Below are 21,731 nucleotides of genomic sequence, written 5' to 3' on the forward strand. Positions count from 1 at the left end.
TTCACACAAAAATCTGCCTCACAGAAATGCCTGAAGAGTAAGTACTGGTAAATTTCATAGTCCTGGTAAATCAATCAATAACCAAATTGGGTGTTTGCTTATTCTGGAGATCCGTGGCTTTATAATAACCACCTACAAACTATTGCCTAATTTCAACCACCCTCCACAAGGTCAGAGAAAGAGACGTGAGAACTACTCGGGGGTCATATCAGTCTCCCTGACCCTTGCCCCACTTGTCCTACCTGCCAACCGGAAAGAGCCAGTCCCTATAGGAGCAATAGGTCACTGGGACTGGTGGGGGAGGGGAGGGCAGGGCCAGCCAATCAGGAGCAGGGTCAGTGAGCAGGGAAACAATGACCTTCTGATGAGGGTGTGGCCTGGAAAACGGCTTTTAGACAAAACTGTCATTTTGTGGGTCAGCTCTAAGGGGACACAGCTCTGCTGCTGGCTTCAGAATAATGTCGCCCAGACCTCTTTCCTGTTTAAAGCACCCCCGAAAGATCTAGTACCTGATCCAGGCCCTGGCTTCTCCTCAGCCTTGGAGGAAGAGGAGGTATGTGGCATGTCAGTAGAAAGAACGGTTGCAGAGTTAAAGGTGAGGGCTGCCCTCTGGGAAGACAGGTATTGGAGCTTAGAGGAAAGTGGGGAATCCTTGGGCTAGGAATCCCAGATAGGTATGTAGGTAGGTAGGTAGATAGATGATAGATAGATAGATAGATAGATAGATAGATAGATAGATAGATAGATAGATAATCATGATGTATATATCTCTGCCGGGCTTTTAAGTAAGGTTAGAAACTTGAAGTCTTGGGGCGCCTGGGTGGCTCAGTCGGTTAAGCGGCCGACTTCGGCTCAGGTCATGATCTCACGGTCCGTGACTTTGAGCCCCTCGTCGGGCTCTGTGCTGACAGCTCAGAGCCTGGAGCCTGTTTCAGATTCTGTGTCTCCCTCTCTCTGACCCTCCCCTGTTCATGCTCTGTCTCTCACTGTCTCAAAAATAAATAAAACATCAAAAAAAATTTTTTTTAAAAACTTGAAGTCTTAAATGTGGCCTCATCCTGTTTATCCTGGATGCAGGCTGTCTTTACCTCCTACAACCGCTCACCCGATAGCCTCCTCACATAGCAAGTGCCTACTGTGTAAGGGGGGGGTGGTAGGAAGATGCTCTGGAAGAAACAGGGACGTGTAGACCAGGGTCTCTAAAACAGAGGAGTTTACAATGCACAGGAAGACATAAAGAGAGCAATAGATAAGTAAGGATATTTAAATAGGAAATAAGGCACATTTAATACATTTATAGACTCTAAGTGCCCTAATAGCACAGAGGACAAGTTGCCTTGGCTAGAGGGGTCTGGCAAGCTTTCCTCACGATATTATCCCTTGCAGTTCAGAATATCTCCTCTTTGGACCCTTGTAAAACCTGGTTTTACAGAGTGGTGAAACACTGGATGAAAGCTGAAATCTATAGAAGTTTCTGGAGGATGTATTTAGAGAAACCATCATGGATATAACTGATCTTTAATTTCATTTTCATTTGTGGATACTGCTGAGTTTTGAGTAGAACAGAACTGCGCACTCCTTTCTTTCACGAGACTCTTTCTCGGTATGTCTTTGGGGGTCTCAACCGCCTGCTTGCTCTTTCAGTCTTGGGGGCGTGGGGGAGGGGGGGAAATGGGTGATGGGCATTGAGGAGGGCACTTGTCGGGATGAGCACTGGGTGTTGTATGTAAGCCAATTTGATAATAAATTATATTAAAAAAACAAAAACAAAAAACATACACAAATGGGATGTAGCAGGTGTGATAGAAACAACGTGGACATTTAAATCCCAGAGACCTGGGCTTTCCAGCAGTGGGGACCAAGGCAAATTAATCTCTCTGAACTTCAGTTTCTGCATCTATAAATGGGAGTGGGGCCTACCCCACAGTGCTGTTTTGAGGCAACCTATCAATACGTTAAAATGTGGTATGCGTCACAGAGTAAATATTAATCTAAGCCTTCTAAATTAGAAATTGTCTGTTGTCTTCTTAGGAGTGTTCCCAAGAAAAACTCTCAGGGATTCATTTGAGATGTCTTTGCCTCTTCAGCCCACAGACAAATCATTTTCTTATTCCGTTTTTCCTCATACGTTTGTCATTTTCGTGGCCAAATGAATCTAATTTCTTGCCGGGTAATCATAAACCTAAGAAAACCTGCCCAAGTCCTCAAATCAACTTATTTAAAACAATGGAATCTTAGCAATCATCTTTCCATTAAAGATAAGATTCACTACAGTCTGGAAGGCGAGGCAGCTGTGCCCCTCGCGAGGAAGTCCAGCACTTTCCAAGTTTGCTCAGTTGGGGACTTTACACTGTTTAAAAATTTTTTAAATGTTTTTATTTATTTATTTATTTATTTATTTATTTATTTATTTATTTTTATTGTTTTATTTATTTTTGAGACAGAGACAGAGCATGAGCAGGGGAGGGGCAGAGAGAGAGGGAGACACAGAATCCGAAGCAGGCTCCAGGCTCTGAGCTGTCAGCACAGAGCCCGACGCGGGGCTCGAACTCACGGACCGTGAGATCATGACCTGAGCCGGTCGGACGCTTAACCGACTGAGCCACCCGGGCACCCCATAAAAATGTTTTTTAAGAGATAACACGGAATTTGCAGTAAATCTAGTTTTCGTACCGTGTGCCTATGCATTTGATTTTGTTAAAATTCTATGTATAGCACTTTGCCTATATTCTTCTGAAATTTCATTATTATTTTAGTCAATGAAGACATTTTAAGATCCTGATTCTGTCATTCAGTTCATTGGCTCTCTCTCCAATTACATCTTTAAAGATGTCCTCTAGCGTGCCCGTAGAGGCTCCCCTCTGAATGGACACTACAACACAAATCAGTGTCCTTTAGGTAGGACTGTTAGCTGCATTACCAGAGAACTATGTGTTTATCACTCCTAAAATTTTGTGTCTTACCCATAAGGATGTGAGAAATTTGGCCATTAAAATCTTGTTAAAGTCAAGATATACTTTATCTACGGCTTTCTCTTGACTTAAAAATTCAGTAACTTCAAAAAAGGAAAGAACTGGGGCGCCTGGGTGGCGCAGTCGGTTAAGCGTCCGACTTCAGCCAGGTCACGATCTCAAGGTCCGTGAGTTCGAGCCCCGCGTCGGGCTCTGGACTGATGGCTCAGAGCCTGGAGCCTGTTTCCGATTCTGTGTCTCCCTCTCTCTCTGCCCCTCCCCCGTTCATGCTCTGTCTCTCTCTGTCCCAAAAATAAATAAACGTTGAAAAAAAAAATTAAAAAAAAAAAAAAAAAAAGGAAAGAACTCTGCTCTTGGCTCTGAATCCATTTTGACTCCTTTTAAATCCCTCTTGCTTATCTACGTGCTCACGTATTAACAAATATTTGGATTATCACAAATATGCCAGCTCTCTCACACACGGTAGAGTTGCACTTCACTTATTTGAAATCGTGTTCTCATAATTTTCTTTGGCCAAGGTCATGTGAGTGGAAGGAGAAATATATTACTTCTGGGAGGACACTTTAAGAATGAATCTGTCCCTTTAATCCTTTCTTCCCACTGTCTTGGCATCCAGAATGTCCCAGCCCGGATCCCATAGTGAAGGCATCACTAGAGGAAAGCCTCAGATGACCTACAAAAGATACGTAGCACAAGAAAGAAATGAGCAGGAAATAGCCCTCCTTTACTTGCGATTTTGGAGCGTTTGTTAACGAAGCATGACCTAGCTTATACTGACTGATACATTATATTTACCAGTCTATGTTTTCTGTAGCCTCATCTTTTTTTTAAATTTTTTTAATGTTTATTTATTTTTGAGAGAGAGCGCACAAGCAGAGAGGGGCAGAGAGAGAGAGAGAGAGACAGGGAGCACAGCATCTGAAGCAGATTCCAGACTGCAAGCTGTCAGCGCAGAGCCCGACATGGGGCTCAAACCCACAAATTGTGAGATTGTGACCTGAGCCGAAGTCAGATGTTCAATCGGCTGAGCTACCCAGGGGCCCCTGTAGCCTCATCTTTTGAAATTCAGAAGAGAATGTGCCCACTTCCAGTTTTCCAGCTCCTCTCTTGTTCTTGAGATTACATCTGTCCAGTATTTCAGTATTTGTGTTTATAGGTTATCTGGGGCTGGCTCCTTGAATTTATTTAAAATGACTAGGTGCTTGGGGTGCCTGGGTGGCTCAGTTGATTGGTCGTCCAAGTTCAGCTAGAGTCATGATCTCACAGTTCGTGGGTTTGAGTTCCACATGGGGCTCTGAGCTGACCACTCAGAGCCTGGAGCCTACTTTGGATTCTGTGTCTGTCTGTCTCTCTCTCTCTACCCTTCCCCTGCTCATATTCTGTCTCTGTCTCTGTCTCTCAAAAATAAATAAACATTAAAAAAAATTGTTTAATGCATGGGTGCTTTATCACTACCTTCTTAGCTTGGAGTTCAATTCTTTCTTAGCAATATTTGTTACACTTTTCAATTCTCTGTAGTGAAGAAGGCAGAAGCTTTGCCCTTCTTCCTCTTTTAAAGATTTCTTTGCTTTTAATAAAGCTTAAAACTCCCTCTAAGTTTTCTTAAGCATTTTTCCTAAGTCTCAGTTTATTCTGGGAATTCAGTCTTCTCCCACCCTCTTGTACGTTCATATAACACTTATCAAATTCACTATCTGAAATTATTTGACTTAATGTGATCTACTAATTGTTCCTGGTACATGCTGTGGTTTTTATTGAATGTTTTAATTTTTTAACCCTACTTACACATTTCTGTATCTCTCTTCACTTCTTAACAATTGAGTTTGACTTTTCCTTCTAAAGGTCATTCAATACCTAATATTTAGTGCTCAGTTTGAGAGGTTTTCCAGACACTTTAAAGTTTGCTAAAAATACTAATATTAACTGTCTTGGGGCACCTGGGCGGCTCGGTCAGTTAAACATCCAGCTTCGGCTCAGGTCATGATCTCATGGTTTATGAGTTGGAGCCACATTGGGCTCTCTGCTGTCAGTGCAGAGCCTGCTTCGGATCCTCTGTCCCCCTCTCCTTCTTCTCCTCCCCCCGCTCACTCATGTGCAAACATGCACATTCTCTCACACACTCTCTCTCTCAAAAAAATAAACTTAAAAAAAAAAAACTGTCTCACTTTTGCTTCTAATCCTCTCACATACCCCAATATGACCTAGGTATGTCTGGTTGAAATTACTAATCAGTTCCTCCCTGATGGTCAGTAACAGTTCCTTTTTTTTCCCCCCTGTCTTTTTCTTTTTTTTTTTTAAGCTCTTTTATTTTTCTGTATCACTTATTCCAGGAACTTGGATTGCTCTGAAAAAAGGTTGGGTATGCTATTTCTCGTCAGCGTGGTAGAGCATGATTTTTACAACATCCAGGCATGAACATTTAATTGGCCCCAACAGCTAAAGGAAGGCCTTGGGAAATTCTAGTTTTCTTAGAACTAACCGGGCAATGGATTGAAATTTCAACATTTCCTTTTACTTACAGTTTAAAACCTTGTGCGTGTGTGTGCGCGTGCACACACACACACACACACACACACACACACACACACAGCCTTGAATTCCTTTCCTCTGTTTATTTAAGACTGTGCCTTAAATACACTTGACCTCTTGCTTGTATGTAATACTTTGCCGCTCACCTTTGTATAAATATCCACCCACAAAACCCACGTCTACACTTTTTAATTCTCAAAAAGGAGAGAGAAAAGATGAGAGAACGAAAGGGAGGGAGAGAGCAGGATGACCCATGGGGACAGAAGGACAAGGGGTGTAGACTGAGTGAAAAGTGCCGCTGACCCCTCTGCAACACGACTCGCACACTGACCAGCTCATCCCTTCATGAAAACGGATGGACTCATTCGGCTGCCTTCTTTCACCCCATCCTGTTTGCAGTGGTGCTCGTTCATGTAACGGCTGCTCAGGGTTGGCGGCCCAGTGTGTGAGGGGTACTCAGAATAGAAAAGTGGCCCTTTTCAAGGATGACTGCACACATCAGGCATTATCACTACTCAGTCCCTTAAATAAGTGTCGTTCACAGTTTAGTACAACGCAGGTGGAGAAAAAGGAATAGGAAAATGAGTAAATGAATATGTCAGATGTCCTCCATTCTCAGCTTTTCTTTCCAGAAGGTCTATCTGGGGACTGTTTGCTGTGACCATAAACTCCTGAACACTTGCCTTGAACATGAGCACTCGAAGAGAAGAATCCCAGGACCGGGCCATCGTCAGAATAGCCGCGCATTTACCAGATCTCATTGTCTATGGAGACTTCTCTCCAGAGCGACCCTCTGTGGATTATTTTGATGGAGTCCTGATGTTTGTTGATATTTCAGGCAAGCACAAAGGGAATCTTTCATGTGGGTGGACGCACAGCTCGATTGCAGAGTGGGGTGGCCCATTTTGAGCTTTTGCACTATTACGGACATCGCTACGGAGAAAACCGGAGGGAGAGGGACAGCCTGTGTACCTGGCCCTCCTGTCTTCCCTTACCCAACACGTCCAGTCATGGGAAAACCTTTGAGATGCCCCAGTCCCATGCCTGGAACTTTAGACTCCAGTGTCCCGACAGCACTGACTCTAGTCCCCAAGCCCCATACATATCCCAGGCAAACTTGACCTCAGGAGATGGTCCTCCAGATGTTGTTTACATCTTAACGGTAAACTTGTCACCTCTTCAGAAGTGTTTACATGTTGTATGTTTTCAATACCATGGGATGGAAGTTCTAGACCAGCTAAGGGAATTGCCGCCATCCCTGTGCAAGGTGAGAAATTTGGAGGCAAGAGGTAGCTGGCATCCTTCCCTGACCCCTAAGATAATAAGCATAGACAAGGGGGGCTGCTGACGATCACTGAGAAGAAACCTTGCCCGTTCTTAAGAGCTGGAGCCCAGTGCTCTCCAATGAGTTCCTCTTGTCTTGCCTCTGGTTCCTCCAGGGAGCCTAGGAAACTAGGTGGACATTTCTTACAGGTTTTACTGCAATGACTGAGAAGTTCAGCACAGCCATGTACATGGACCGAGGGGCTGAGCAGTTGGTGGAAATCCTCAACCACTACATAAGCGCGATAGTCGAGAGTAAGTGTCCCCACGGGTTTCTGACTTACGTGTGTTTAATTCATTGTTTCCCTGTGGTTTTTTTGGTGATAGCCTGACAGAACACTTACCTTTATTTTCCTCATGAAATGTGTATGAAACCAGTCTTTTTTTGGAAACTAACATCGTGCAAGTGAAGGAACGTGATCAAACCTCACTAACACAGACTGAGGGACAGAATGTTTTGGACCAGTTAAAACACTGAAATAGAGATTACCTTTAAAGAACTTTAGTTATATTCAATGACTCAAAAAAAGCGAGCATCGACATAAGCCCACCGTAGTCATTAAGAGAATGTTGTATGAACAGGTGAGTGATTTATAACTCACTTATTAGTGCTTTGTCTTCTAATGATGGAGTCGGAAGCACTTAAAACTGACTTTTCAACCTCTGCCGGCCATCTTGTGTGTATTCTTCATTTGAACTATTCATGAAGCAAAAAGTCTTACTCCATTAAGGTAAACTCAGGGTCTAGTCTTACTGGGCTCTACGTTCTCCAGCATTATCTTAATGGCACCCAACTAGACCAAAGTTCATGTTCCTTAAGAGCAGAAACTGTATCTACTTCCTGTTTGCATCCCACTCAGGACGACGGTGCTCAACAAGTTTGTGACACACACACAGAAGAAAAAACAATGCCCACGTCTCTTGTAAAGCCTACGTAAACAAAATGCAAGTTGGTAATGACACCCAAGCTGACCGTAGTTGTGCTTTTCCGGTTTCCTGATTCTCACTGCAATGCGGAGTCCTGTCATTCCTCCACTTACCCATGCCACTCGAGCGTTCCATTGATCAGGAGAAAGCACTCCATTATCATGGGCATAGCTCACTGTCTTCAGACCTCACCAGAAACCCCACCTGCCTTCCTTTCTCTTCCCATTCACAGAAACAGACCACATACTAGTCTCGTTCCGTGTGCATTCTACAGTTGAAGAAACACCTCAGTGGGTATAAGTGACTGACTTGTTTCAGGCATCTTTAGCATGAGTTTATACTCCGAACTAATGTTCTCTTGAGCTAATTTCTATTCCCCGGATGAAGAATGAATTCTTACTAGCTTTAAGGAATTGGAGTTTGATTTACCTTGTTTTCTTCTTTTCTCAGAAGTGTTGATTTTTGGAGGAGACATCTTAAAATTTGCAGGTAGGGGGGCTCACGGAGATGGGAGGGGTAAGGAAGGAATGGTGAGGTGCGCCTTGAGGAATGTTTGAAGAGTGTCTACGCAGATTTCAGACACAACAGTCTGAATCCCCAGACACGACTGATCCCCAGGGCAGGGCGGGGCAGGAGCTCTCCGTGTATCTGTCTCTTCAAGGTGATGCACTACTCGCCCTGTGGAAGGTGGAGCGAAGGCAACTGAAAAACATTATCACGGTGGTAATTAAATGTAGCCTGGAGATCCACGGCTTGTTCGAGACTCAGGAGTCCGAAGAAGGCCTGGATGTCCGAGTCAAGATAGGTAAGCTTTGAGAAAGGGGAGACGCTAAAGCAATCTGGACATGGGTGCTGACCCCTGAGGAAACTCTCTCCCCAAGAGAAGACATAGAATGGGGTGGAACACAGTGGCTCAGCCCGCCTATCATGTCTTGAACTTGGGAATTAAGCTAACCAGAATGAGTTTTGGCTACCTCATTTACCCCTTAGAACTTGGGCTAATCTTAAGATCTACCTCAGAGGCACTTACGAAAAGTAAATTGAAATAGTTAGTGTAGTGCCTGGCACAGCATAACCACTCCATGAAATACTCTTCATTATTACCATTACTGCTATTGTTTTCAGGTCTTACCGCTGTCAGTGATAGTCATATAAAAGAACTATGTATCACTTATTTTATTTTATTTTTTATTTTCTTAAATTTACATCCAAATTAGTGAACTACGTATCATTTATAGTTGATACGTTCATACGTACATTTTGTGTACCTGTCACATTTTGCAACATTCTGTCTTTTGTTGCTCTGGTACCAAAACCTTTAACTCTCAACTTAAAAACAGAGGGCGCATTGTTGGGATGGGACACCTCACTGTCAAAATATCTACTCCTTTTCTCCAACCTTTTCCCCTCTGGCTCTTGCCTGAGATTCAACCTTGAGGGTTTCTTTTTAAAAAAATATTTGGTGGGGAGGTGGGGTGCCTGGGTGGCTCAGTCGGTTGAGCATCCGGCTTCGGCTCAGGTCACGATCTCACAGTTTGTGGGTTCGAGCCCCGCGTCAGGCTCCGTGCTGACAGCCCAGAACCTGGAACCTGCTTCAGATTCTGTGTTCCCTCTCTCTCTCTCTGCCCCTTCCTTACTTGTACTCTGTCTCTCTCTCAAAAATAAATAAACATTAATTTTTTTAATGTTTGTTTATCTTTGAAGTAAAATTTTTTTAACGTTTATTTATTTTTGAAGGAGAGAGAGACAGAATATGAGGGGGAGGGGCACAGAGAGAGAGGGACACACAGAATCTGAAGCAGGCTCCAGGCTCTGAGCTGTCAGCACGGAGCCCAACGCGGGGCTCGAACCCACGAACTGTGAGATTGTGACCTGAGCCGAAGTTGGATGCTTACCCAGCTGGTCCACCCAGGCACCCCTGGTTTCTTTTTCAATGAAAGCCTCAATCTCTGATAAAATGCAAATCCTCTCCAAAAGGAATTACTAAAGCTGTTCTCTGCTGTTCTTAAGTACAAATACATTGAAGAAAAGAAAATAACTTTGGGGACTGATCGGGCCTTCTAGAGAGTTAAGTGTCAAGGAAAGGCGAAAAGTAGTAGCTGACTTTCTAGCCGTGGGACAAGAGAGGAGCTTTGGAAGGTCTGGGCCCACAGAGGTGTTCTCGGATTCCTGCGTAAAGTTTCAGAACCTCCGTTTTGCTCGGAGGTCGATTCTGACTGTTCCAAGAACCAGCGCTGCTGGGGAATAACCCGGAAATTCTTGTGCGGGCCTTCTTGCCAGGACTGGCTGCTGGCCACATCACCATGCTGGTCTTTGGAGATGAGACACGCAACTTCTTTCTGGTGATCGGTCAGGCGGTGGATGACGTGCGCCTTGCCCAGAACATGGCACAGATGAACGATGTCATTCTGTCACCAAACTGCTGGCAGCTCTGTGACCGGAGCATGATCGAAATTGAGAGGATTCCAGATCAGAGAGCAGTTAAGGTAGGTGTGATTCTGCTGCTTGCAGAAAGTTCCATCGGTCTGTGCCAGGGCTGTCCCCGCCCGCCCCCCCCGCCCCCGCCCATACCACCCCGTCAGGAAGACCACTGGGAAGGCTGGTCCCATGAAGCTCCTGGCCTGGAGACTCTCGGATGCGTCAGCCTGAGTTACACTTACAGGCTTCAGGCCAGGAGCCAAGGCCCGGCGTTCAGGAGGAAATGATTAGGTTTCTCTGTGCTAAGGATGCGGACTTTGGGTGTGGAGGCCTGTGGTGTGCCAGTGCCCTTGCTTAAGGAAGAGGAAGGGTCCCCTGCCAACCTAGGAGCAGAGGGGTGTCGTTGGAGGTGTCGCTACTCAGCACCCTCCTAACTCAGGGCGAGGGATCACTGAGGGGGAGGGGTGGAGGGAGAGGGGCAGCCCTTTAGTGAGGGAAGAGAGACGCCCTACAGCCCTGCCTCGTAGCAGACACTGCGGTGAAGCTGAAGACCAACTATAAGCAGAATTGTCCTTGGGATATGGTCACTCAGCGACACTGGGTGTTGAGCGTGTGTAGCAGGGAGGACGGCCGTGCCACCAGCCGCACCAGGAATGGATGCAAGGCCAACGGAGAGGAGGGGGAGGGTCCGGGTAGCTGCTGGCCGAGGCGAGAGACTCTCCTACACTGTGCATCGCTCTACAGCCCTCACACCATCACTCCTCCCGCGGTGTCCCCCGGGATGCGTGACCGAGCTGGCTCACGGTGCCCCGTTCCCCATCTAACGCCATCATTCCTTAAGGATACCCTTAGAAATTGTTTTGCTTTAATTTAATTAATTTATTTATTTGAGAGAGAGAGAGAGAGAGAGAGAGAGAGAGAGAGAGAGAGGAAGGGCGAGTGGGGGAGGGGGGAGAGAGAGAGATTCTTAAGCAGCCTCCACACTCAGGGCAGAGCAAGACTCGGGGCTCGATCCCATGACCCCGGGATCATGACCTGAGCCGAAATCAAAAGGTCGGACGCTCAGCCAACTGAACCACCCAGGCGCCCTGGAATTGTTTCCATTTTAATTAAATTTAGACGTGCAGAGAAGTTCAAAATTAATAGTTTCCATATACCCCTTCCCCAGCTTCCCCAAATGTGAGCATCTCTCATAATCAGAGTGCAGTTGTCGAAACCAGAAAACATGAACATCGATGCAATACTATTCTCTACTTGAAGGCCTTACTTGGACCTCACCGGTTTCCCGCTAATACCCTAGGTGGAATGTTCAGGTTTCTCTTCACGATCTCGCACTGCATTTCGTTGTCATTTTTACGGAGTCTCCTGCAGTCTCTAACAGTTCGGTGTTTCCTGGCCGTTATGTGACCTTGACACCTAAGAAGAGTATTGGCCACTTTGTTGAATGTCCCTCCCTTTGGTTTTGCCTGACACTTTCTCATTATTGGACTAGGGTTTACTCACATGGGGCGGGAGACAAGAATACTACAAAAATGAGGTTGTACCATTCTCCATGTATCGTACCAATGGGGTTCTTGATCCTGGTATGAATCTTCTTGCTGGTGATGCTCCCCACTACATTTGTGGGCATCAGCCCCCTATGTCCTTTTATACTTAGAAGAAAGAAATGATACATAGTTTTGCCGGGTTTTACTTAAATTGAAATGTTACGAAGGAAAAAAAAAAGAAGGAAATTCTAAGAGTGGGAAAGCACGCGGGTGAGCCCCCTGGTGGGGCCTTCTGTATATACACTGAAGATTTGAGATCTTAAGGACTAGTCAGAGAGACTTTTAGTGTGATCGTATTCAAATTATAGACCTCGGTTGTCTCAGTATGCCAGTCTCCATTTACCATGTCCATTTTAAGAGCATACTCCCTGCCCTTTGTGCTGAGCAATTATATTCAAAGGACCAGAAAATCCTCAGAATAACCAAAAAACTTCTCTTTTTTTTCTTCATTTAGGTGAATTTCTTAAAGCCGCCTTCTACTTTTAACTTTGATGAATTTTTCACCAAGTGTATGACTTTCATGGATTATTACCCTTCTGGTGACCATAAAAGTGAGTATGCTCCATGGACAAGAGCCTTGGCCTCTACCAGTGCTCAGTAGGGTCTTAACCAATGCCAAGGGCTCTGTTATAAGCGACCGGCCTCCTCAGTACAGCTCCCAGCGGCCCACAAAGGGGACCTTCCTCCCATTCCTCATGACCGTGATTCCAAGTATAACCCTCCTCAGGCCGTCCATCTCTGCTTTGGCAACGACTCTTCTCCCTTATCTTCTAAACATGTACAAGTCTGCCGCGTGATAAAAGGAAAAATAAAACTTCTATAAACCCTACTTTCTGCCCCTAACTTTCACCACCAAAGTTCTCAGAAGAGTGATCTGTATGTCTGTGCCTCCTCCTATCTTCTCATTTATTTATTCACCCAATAAACTTGGGTGAAAATTACATGTGCCTCGGGGGCGGGGGGGGGGGGGCACGTGTTCACCTACTTTTCTGTCTTGAGCCCCTGACGTCTAGCTTCTAGCCACTTCTTCTGTCTACTGAGACTGTTTAGGTCAAGGCCACCAATGACCATCAGACTTGCCAAAGCAGATGACCTCTCTTCATGCCTCATCCTAGCTGGTTGGTCTTCAGTTACCCTCTTTTTATGGACATACCTTCTTCTCTTCCCTTGGGTTCCAGAATATTCTTTCCCAGTTTTTCTTTTACACCTTAAGCCACCTGTTTTCAGTGACTTTGCTTACCCTCCTTCCCATTCCTTAAATGTTGGTGATTCTAGGGATCTGTCCTTGACCCCCTAGTCTTCTCTGCTCACATTTTGGAGACCTATTCTATGTATCCATGCTTAACTTCCCTAGGACTCCCAGCAGGCTGGGACTAGGGTGAGGAAAAAGAGAAGCCTAGGGCATGATTTAAGGAGGCACTACTCATGGTTTTGCAAGCTTCTTGCCCCACATAAGACCCAGCCCTGACTGCCAGAATTCAGCCCAGACTTTTGTCACGATTTCTAGACCCCTAAAAATACTGCCCATGGGTCATTTTCACTGGATGTCAAACAGGTACTCAGACGTTAACACGTTGTTAAAAAATGGTTAAAGGGGCGCCTGGGTGGCACAGTCGGTTAAGCGTCCGACTTCAGCCAGGTCACGATCTCGCGGTCCGTGAGTTCGAGCCCCGCGTCGGGCTCTGGGCTGACGGCTCAGAGCCTGGAGCCTGTTTCCGATTCTGTGTCTCCCTCTCTCTCTGCCCCTCCCCCGTTCATGCTCTGTCTCTCTCTGTCCCAAAAATAAATAAACGTTGAAAAAAAAATTAAAAAAAAAATGGTTAAAGAGGACAATCTGGGTGATGCAAACAAACTTCAATGCTTCATGAGGTGTGGACAGTCTCCTTGTGGAGACCCGCAAAATGGGGTAGAAGGCAAGAAACTTTTATAAGAGAAAGATTAAAGAACAAGGAAGTGACAGACAGAAAATATCTGACGGGGGGGTGGGGGGACGCATAGTCAACCTCGTTTAGGGTGAGAAGACCAAGAGTTGGCTTGGCATTTGGGGACTGCCTGGCTAGACGGACTGCATTTCTGGTCAAGTGGGGCATTTCCGGGGACTTGAAAGTTCTGAAGTTTCAGTTTGCTGACGTGGTGCCACAGGCTGGAGCAGCTCCATTTTGGGCCTAGAAATGTAGGTCAACAAGGTCTGAACACTGAGCCGCTTACCTTTCCCTAGGAATCGTTTCTTCCTCCAAACCAGAAACTTCAGAAACATATTTTCTTTAATTATTTTGAGTTTATTTGTTTATTTTGAGAGAGACAGAGACAGCGTGAGTAGGGGAGGGGCAGAGTGAGAAGGAGAGAGAGAGAATCCCAAGCAGGCTCTGCACTGTCCTAGCAGAGCCCAATGCGAGGCTCAAACTCACAAAAGGGCAAGATCATGACCTGAGCCGAAACGGAGTCGGACGCTTAACCGACTGAGCTATCCAGGTGCCCCAGAAGCATCTTTGAATCAGCCTTCTTTTTCATCATCTACATCCGGGTCATAAATATTTTGAACATCACGAGTAGTAGATTGTACTTGTAGTAAGCTGTACTATGTAAGGGGGCAGGAGGTGGGGTAGGGGGGAAACGGTAGGAAAATTGACCAGGAAAGGCCAAGAACCCAAAATCTCCAGAGATGGAGAAAGTCCAGTGATACTCTTTAAGCTTTACCTCATCCCATCTCCCAGATCTTAATGGTGCCTTCAGTAAAGGGCTCCTTCAGGCTTGATTTTGGGCTTTGCGTTGTCACAATACAATTCTGATACTAACCACCTGGACTCGGCACAGATTTCATGGGTTACGTTCTCTCCAAGACTCTCCTCACTTCAGACGCCAGCAGCAAGCTCCAGGGTCACCAGGCCACCTGCACTTCTGACCAACTGTCTATAAACTCCCAGTGCTCCCAATAATTTACTGGAGTGACTCACAGATCTTAGGTGCCATGCTTATGATTTTAGTTTTATTGTAAAGGACACAAATCAGGACCAGACAAATCAAGAGAACACATAGGGTAAGATCTGGAGGGCCCCAAACATGAAGTCTCTGTGTCCTCAGGATATTTCACCCTCCCTGTACATCACTGTAGGATTACCAACCAAAGACAGCTCACCCAAGCTTTGGGTGTTCAGTTTTTATTGGGGTTTTATTAAGAACGCATGGTTGATTGAATCATCGGCCATGTGGTTAAACTCAACCTTCGGCCCCCTTGCCCTCTTCAGGGGTCAGAGGTCAGGCTCATATCACATGGCTCAAAGTCACCACCCTTTCCTCACATGGTTGGTGTTTCCAGCACAACTAGCCCAATCCTGAGACCTCATTAGCATAAATTCAGCTGTGGTCCAAAGGGCCCACCATGATGAACAAAGACAATCCCATTACTTGAAAAATTCCAAAGATTTAGAAGTTACTTCCCAGGTACCAGGAACAAAAACCAGCCAAAGTCTTTATTTTACTACAGGCACACGTACCTCTCCATAACCATTGCCACTGCAGTAGCCTAAACCTTTATAATTGCTGCTCCCTTGCCTCTCTCCACAGTCTGTTTCGTATCATTTCTTCTTAATTTCCAGTACTCACATGGGATTCCAGCCAGACTAGAATCTTTACCACAATTCCTTCTTTTGTCCAGAAGATATGGGCTTTTGTTTTTTGTTTTGTTTTTGTTTTTTTAAGTAGGCTCCGTGGAGCTCAACATGGGGCTCAAACTCAAGACCCTGAGACCAAGAGTCCCATGCTCTGCTGACTGAGCCAGCCAGGTGCTCCCTAGAAGATATGTTTTATCTTGTCAATGGCGGGTCTGATTCTTTTGTGCTACTGAAGGAGAAAATGCAATAATTTTCCCCCATTGGTTTGCTATGTACTTAATTTAACAAAATTCAAGAACGGCTCGCACTCAGTCTATCTCTCTCTCTCAAAAACAAAATAAAAACATTTTTTTAAAAATTAAAGGGAAAAAAAAAAAGAATCCTCATTGGATTTCCGTTGGTTCTGCTTGGCTGCTAGGTATCCCAGAGTCCCCTGACTGAACCATAAAGACCACTGTCTGAGGGAAAGGAGACTAGGAGACTCCGGTCCCCAGCACTGCAGACCACACTTCCTTTTCTGACCCTGCCCCTCCTTCTGCTCTCTTAGACCTCCTGAGACTTGCGTGCATGCTGGAGTCCGATCCTGAGCTGGAGTTGTCCCTCCAAAAGTATGTGATGGAAAGCATATTGAAGCAGGTACTTTCGCAGTTTAATTTATTGGCTTTTGGGGTGTCAGGGATCCTGGGCAACTGGAAAGATCAAGAAGACCAGTAGCTAGTAAAATATTTCACTGAACTAAAAAGAGATGGGGCCAACGTTCTCCATGTGTAGGTGACTATCACATTGGTTTTTCAGATCAGGATACTTTTAAGAGTTAAAGGAGGCGTTGTTCACTATGAGTTAAAGAGTTAAAGAGTTAAAGTCACCCTTTCTATATGCCAGTTAGCAGATCTCAAGTGAATTCACATTGGTACCATGTTTCTCTAAGTCACTTACCTTAGATCTTGAGCTTCGAGAGTTAACAATACAGACAATGAGAATGCCCAGAACTACCCCCACCCCCTAAAATTTTCCCTTTGTGTTCGCTTAGATCTGGGCTCTCTTAAATGTATTAACTCATGTGAATTAGAACTCTCTCGCCACTCACCATATGCCAGGCATTCTGCTATTTCGTGTATTTATTCTTCACAATTCTTGCCAAATATCTTCATCCTCGTTTTACATGTGAGAAAACTGAGACCCAGAAGGATACCAGGAACTTTCCTAAGGTTATAAAGTAAGAGACGTAGCCAGGGTTTGAACCTCGTTCTATCTGAATCCTACATTTTTTTGCACAGGCTGTCCACCTTCCCAATATTTGAGTGTTTTAATCCTTACTTCCATCAAAATGCAGTTGTGCCCTGGAGGAAATCTTTGGGCAAACCTGAAGAGGGGGCAGCTGCCTTCATAGAGTGAGTTGAACCGGTATCAGAAGGCACCCCGCCCCCTTCAGTCCAATTTAGAAGCACTACGTCCGGTCCCTGCGCTGTTGGACTCCTCAAGATTTCTGAAGCTCCAGAAAGCCCTCCCCCCTCTGCCTCCAAGAGATACAACACATTACACTTCTTCAGCTGCAGCCAGCTGAGGGCAAGGTCTACGGGAAGGGGCTACAAGATAGACTCCGGGACTTGTGGGTAGGAATGATGAACGTGGGGTGAAAAGATACAGCTACGCGGGCTGAAAGGAGGCAGAAGACAGACCTTTCACAACAGCACCAAGGCTTTTCCTGCACCTCAACCATAGAGATCCTTGGAGATGCAGTGGTTGCATTTTTCCAAAGCAAAACAGGATCGCCCGGTCCGACAGAATAATCTTTAGCTCACTTATTTACCGGGTTTAATCTTGAATACTATTTATTTATTTAATATGGATTTCTTATTCAGTGATTTATCTGAGAAATCAAAGGAAATCGTCGTATCAATTCGTTAGAAGTTATTCTTTTAGGAAAAGAATAAAATCACCTGACACCAGGACGGTGCCATCCAGTTAGGAAGCGTGACTGCTGGGTTTCCTATACGCAGTTCCTTTCGTTCGGAAGATACGGTGTTTGGGGGTTTGTTTTGTTTTTGTTTTTCTAATACGCTCCGTGGGGCTCAAACTCAAGACCCTGAGACCAAGAGTCCCGTGCTCTACTGACCGAGCCAGCCGGGTACCTCCTAGAAGATATGTTTTATCTTGTCAACGGAGGATCTGATGCTTTTGTGCTATTGAGGGAGAAAGTGCAGCAACTTTCCCCCATTGGTTTGCCATGCACGCAACTTAACAAAATTCAAGAATCATGACAGGCAGGCATGATTTGGGAACACTCTCCTTTCCCCGGGCTTGGGGCGGATGGGCGTGCACGGAAGAGGGGAGCCGAATGACATATATACCTCCCCAGAGACGCAGAGGCGTCCGTTATCTAATCCGTTATCTAATCAGTAAAGAGAGGACCATAATGCCTATTTTATCTCATTTGAGGATAAGGTGGGGTAGGATGTGAAAGTATTCCTGAAGGTCCCAGGCCGTGAACGTACCAGGTTGGATTACATAATAGGCTGTTCTTATCCCTATATTGTAAGGCAGCCAAAAGGAACAGTGCTTGTCTCCGTTATTGTGACGGCTCCTACTGGCCCTAGGGAGCTAGCCGTTGGGGCAAGGATGTGGTTGCTGGCCAAAAATGAGCAAGTCTGTGAATTCACGTTGAAAGAGATTTTGGTAGAGCAGATCTCCATCTGCTCGACTTTGGGCTGCCTCCGCCATGTTGTACGTCGTGCGTTCCGGTAACTTCAGCTCCCCAGAGGATCGCAAGAGGCCAGCGGCCTTCTTGGGGGTGGGGTTGCAACAAAGAATCCACTGCCAAGGATCCGGGCTAAAGAAAGCCGCTCTCAACTCTGCAGATCGATGACAAACAGCTTCGGGGTTACCTGTCGGAGCTTCGCCCTGTGACCATTGTGTTCGTGAACCTGACGTTTAAGGACCAAGACAAGGCAGAAGTCATCGGCTCGGCCATCCAGGATGCCTGTGTGCACATCAATTCTGTCCTGAGGGTCTCCCGAGGCCAAATCAACAAAGTCTTCATGTTTGACAAGGTAAATGTGAACTGAGGGGCGGAAACCTACCAATAAGTTAAAGTTGGCATTCACACCTATGGACGTTGGTGAGAGGGGGAGAACAGACACTTCTCACCTAAAAATATCTGTCTCTATTTGGACTTCTAGAAATAGCTTGTATGGTGGATATGGCCCTTACTGCGTGCCACCCATTATTCTCAAAACTTCACACGCATTAACTCATTTCCTCCCGCGGGACTACTCTAAGAGGTAGGTGCGGTTGTTGTTGTCCCCATTTTACAGATGAGCATCCTGAGACAACGCGAGATTCAGTTTTGCTCATGATCATCCCGTTAGTAGGTGGTGGGCCGGATTCGAGCCCAGGCAGTCCGCCTCCCCAGTCTCTGCCCTCAAGCACTGTTGCCCGACTAGCTCTTGCCATGTGCACATCTCCAGCCCAGCGTATAATGCATCTCCTGGAGACTTTAGGTCACGTGTCTGGTAACTTTCACGCTCCAGAAGCCTGTGTCCAACATTCCCTACCTGCCGCGTCTACACCTCCAGTTCCCCTTCCAGCTTCAGCAGGGGGAGGGAGGCTAAGTGGGGTGGAGGGGCACCTGTAGCTTCTGGGTGTTTGGTGGTTTTATTAAGTTTATTTACTTATTTTGAGAGGGAGTGTGTGTGAGTGGGGAGGGCCAGAGACAGAGGGAAGGAGAGATTACCCAAGCAGGCTCGAATGTCAGCGCGTAGCCCAAGAACTCACAAGCCGTGAGATCGTGACCCGAGCTGAAATCAAGAGTTGGACACTTAATCAACTGAGCCATCCAGGTGCTCCACTTCTGGATATTTTTAGTCTGCTCCTTTAAAAAAATTTTTTTTAATGTTTATTTTTGAAAGAGAGAGAGAGAGAGAGAGAAAGTGCAAGCAGGGGAGGGGCAGAGAGAGAGGGAGACACAGCATCTGAAGCAGCCTCCATCCAGGCCCTGAGCTGTCAGCACAGAGCCCCATGCAGGGCTTGAACCCACAAACTGCGAGATTATGACCTGAGCCGAAGTCGGATGCTTAACAGACTGAGCCACCGAGGTGCCCCTTTTAATCTGCTCTTAATAGGTTCAGAGAAAAACGATGTGGTTACCAAATTACCACAGAAATGCTAGGAGAATTGATTCCCCATCTCAAGTTTTTGCATCGTAAGAGCAGAGCACTAAGTCACTGCCCCACATTCACTCATTCACTAATTTGAGAGCATTTATTGAGCATTTGGTAGAAAGGGTTACCCTCTAGTCTTTGCACAGACCTGAATCAGGGCTTCCTTTATCCCATCAAGATAGAACCCAGCGCCAGCTGGGATCTGACCCTTAGATTCTTTTTGGAGAGGGTTAAAGAAATCGAGGCGTTCTCTTTTGCATTTCATCAGGATATGTCACGTATACAGACTGAAATTTGTAGCCCATCATCCTTTAATTATTATGCTCTTTTCTTATAGACAACAGCATCTGACGCAGGTAATTGTTTAAGTGATTGATACTAGGATTGCAAAGCTTCAGAGTTTAATGTCTGCTTGGAACAGTTAAGTCTATGCCAAGAAAAAGCCCTCTCAGTTTAAGCCATTATCCCTAAGAATAACAACAATATCTGAAAAGAACTTTAGAGTTCACAAAGTATAACTGTATACCAAGTTTACATTATAAATGTATATAATGTTTTATATAAACTTACATATATAACATTAAGTTTATAAAAGTATATATACTGTAAAGTACATGTTTGGGGCGCCTGGGTGTCTCAGTCGGTTGAGCGTCTGGCTTCAGCTCAGGTCATGACCTCACAGTCCGTGGGTTCGAGCCCCGTGTCAGGCTCTGGGCTGACAGCTCAGAGCCTGGAGCCTGCTTTGGATTCTGTGTCTCCGTCTCTCTCTGCCCCTCCTCTGCTCACGCTCTGTCTTTCTCTCTCTCTCTCAAGAAATGAATAAACATTAAAAAATACAAATAATAAAGTCTATATTCTATACAAAATACAGAATACATGTAATATACTATGTAGAGTATACACATGCTGTAAAGTAGCCTGCAAAGTTATACATGTGTATGTGTATATGCATAGAGCCCTCATTTTAGGAGCTAGAGCAACCTTCGCAGGTCTAGGTCATATCCATCTGCAGATCGATAAACTGAAGTTCGCTGCGCGTAATTGACTTATCCAAGTTCCCACACTTGTGAAGCGGCCTGAGAACACAGATTTTCTGACTGCAGAGCGGGTGCCTTTTCCACTGCTCTGTGCTGTCTTCTCAGATTTAAACTCAGCAGCGCGTAGTGTAAGACCTTGGCCGCAGGGGGAGAGACAGGTGGGTGCCCACAAATAGCCCAGCACAGCCCATTGTCTCCGGAGAAAAGCAAGCCCTCCTCAGGCTAGAAGTCAGAGGACGTTTCCTAAAAATAAAATAGATGTGTGAGAAATCACGATCAAGGGTGACTCAGAAAGTGAGTGTTGCTGCCCTCCTTCCAGTAGCCTTCTGGCTGGTTCAGTTTAAATTTTTTTTTTTAATGTTTTTTAAAATTCATTTTTGAGACCGAGACAAAGCATGAGCAGGGGAGGGGCAGAGAGAGGGAAACAGAATCCGAAGCAGGCTCCAGGCTCTGAGCTGTCAGCACAGAGCCCAACGTGGGGCTCGAACCCACGAGCCACGAGATCATGACCCGAACCCAAGTGGGTTGCTTCACCCACTGAGCCACCCAGGCGCCCCTGGCTGGTTCAGTTGAAAGATGGCCCTCCGCCAGCTGTGTGTGCTGACTCTCTCCCTCACAGGGTTGCTCCTTCCTCTGTGTCTTTGGTTTCCCTGGGGAAAAGGCTCCTGACGAAGTCACTCATGCCTTGGAAAGTGCTATGGATATATTTGACTTCTGCTCTCAGGTTCACAAAATCCAGTGAGTGTTGACCCTGTTCCCATCTGGTGGACCCTGACCTTTTCGTAGCATATGGGGAGACAGCACAAACGGTCAGGGGACAGGAGGGAAGGAGAAGGCTGTCGTTGACTGGAAGCCCTTCTGTTCATACTCATTCCTCGGGGCCAACCCAGCCGTGATGCAGCCATAGAGGGATGGTGAAGGCAAAATGCAGAAAAGGACACTCTTAAAAAGTCAAGACATAGCAGGTTTGCAAGAAAACCTACTTGGGTTGCCTGTCTATGCTCTGGCTTCTTGGTAGAGGTTGAACTCCCAACACCATATGGAAGACTTGAGTTGATTTTGAAAAAAAATTGTAAGCTTATTTATTTAGTTTGAGAGAGTGAGTGGGGGAAGGGCAGAGAGAGAGAGAGACAGAGAGACAGAGAGACAGAGAGAGAGAGAATCCCAAGCAGGCTCTGTGCTGACAGTATGGAGCCCGATGCGTGCC

At 45.8% G+C, this 21,731-nt stretch overlaps 1 protein-coding gene across 4 annotated transcripts in view; it reads left to right on the plus strand.

Moving 5' to 3' along the window:
- Positions 1–347: 347 nt before the first annotated feature.
- ADCY10 (adenylate cyclase 10) overlaps positions 348–21,731 on the plus strand; it is an 84,322-nt gene continuing 62,938 nt past the window's right edge. For 2 of the 4 annotated variants that reach the window (XM_040451761.1, XM_040451762.1), the window contains exons 1-10: positions 348–553; positions 6,134–6,339; positions 6,975–7,079; positions 8,202–8,240; positions 8,413–8,556; positions 10,032–10,237; positions 12,171–12,267; positions 15,875–15,963; positions 18,186–18,377; positions 21,144–21,262. In XM_040451761.1, coding sequence (XP_040307695.1) covers positions 6,192–6,339; positions 6,975–7,079; positions 8,202–8,240; positions 8,413–8,556; positions 10,032–10,237; positions 12,171–12,267; positions 15,875–15,963; positions 18,186–18,377; positions 21,144–21,262 — 1,139 coding nt within the window. In that variant the 5' untranslated portion in view covers positions 348–553; positions 6,134–6,191. The remainder of the gene's footprint in view (positions 554–6,133; positions 6,340–6,974; positions 7,080–8,201; positions 8,241–8,412; positions 8,557–10,031; positions 10,238–12,170; positions 12,268–15,874; positions 15,964–18,185; positions 18,378–21,143; positions 21,263–21,731) is intronic. The other 2 variants (XM_040451760.1, XM_040451763.1) reach the window with 2 other exon arrangements.

Source organism: Herpailurus yagouaroundi, unplaced genomic scaffold (assembly GCF_014898765.1).
Source record: "Herpailurus yagouaroundi ecotype Mexico unplaced genomic scaffold, PumYag 205, whole genome shotgun sequence".
Taxonomy (NCBI): Eukaryota; Metazoa; Chordata; class Mammalia; order Carnivora; family Felidae; genus Herpailurus; species Herpailurus yagouaroundi.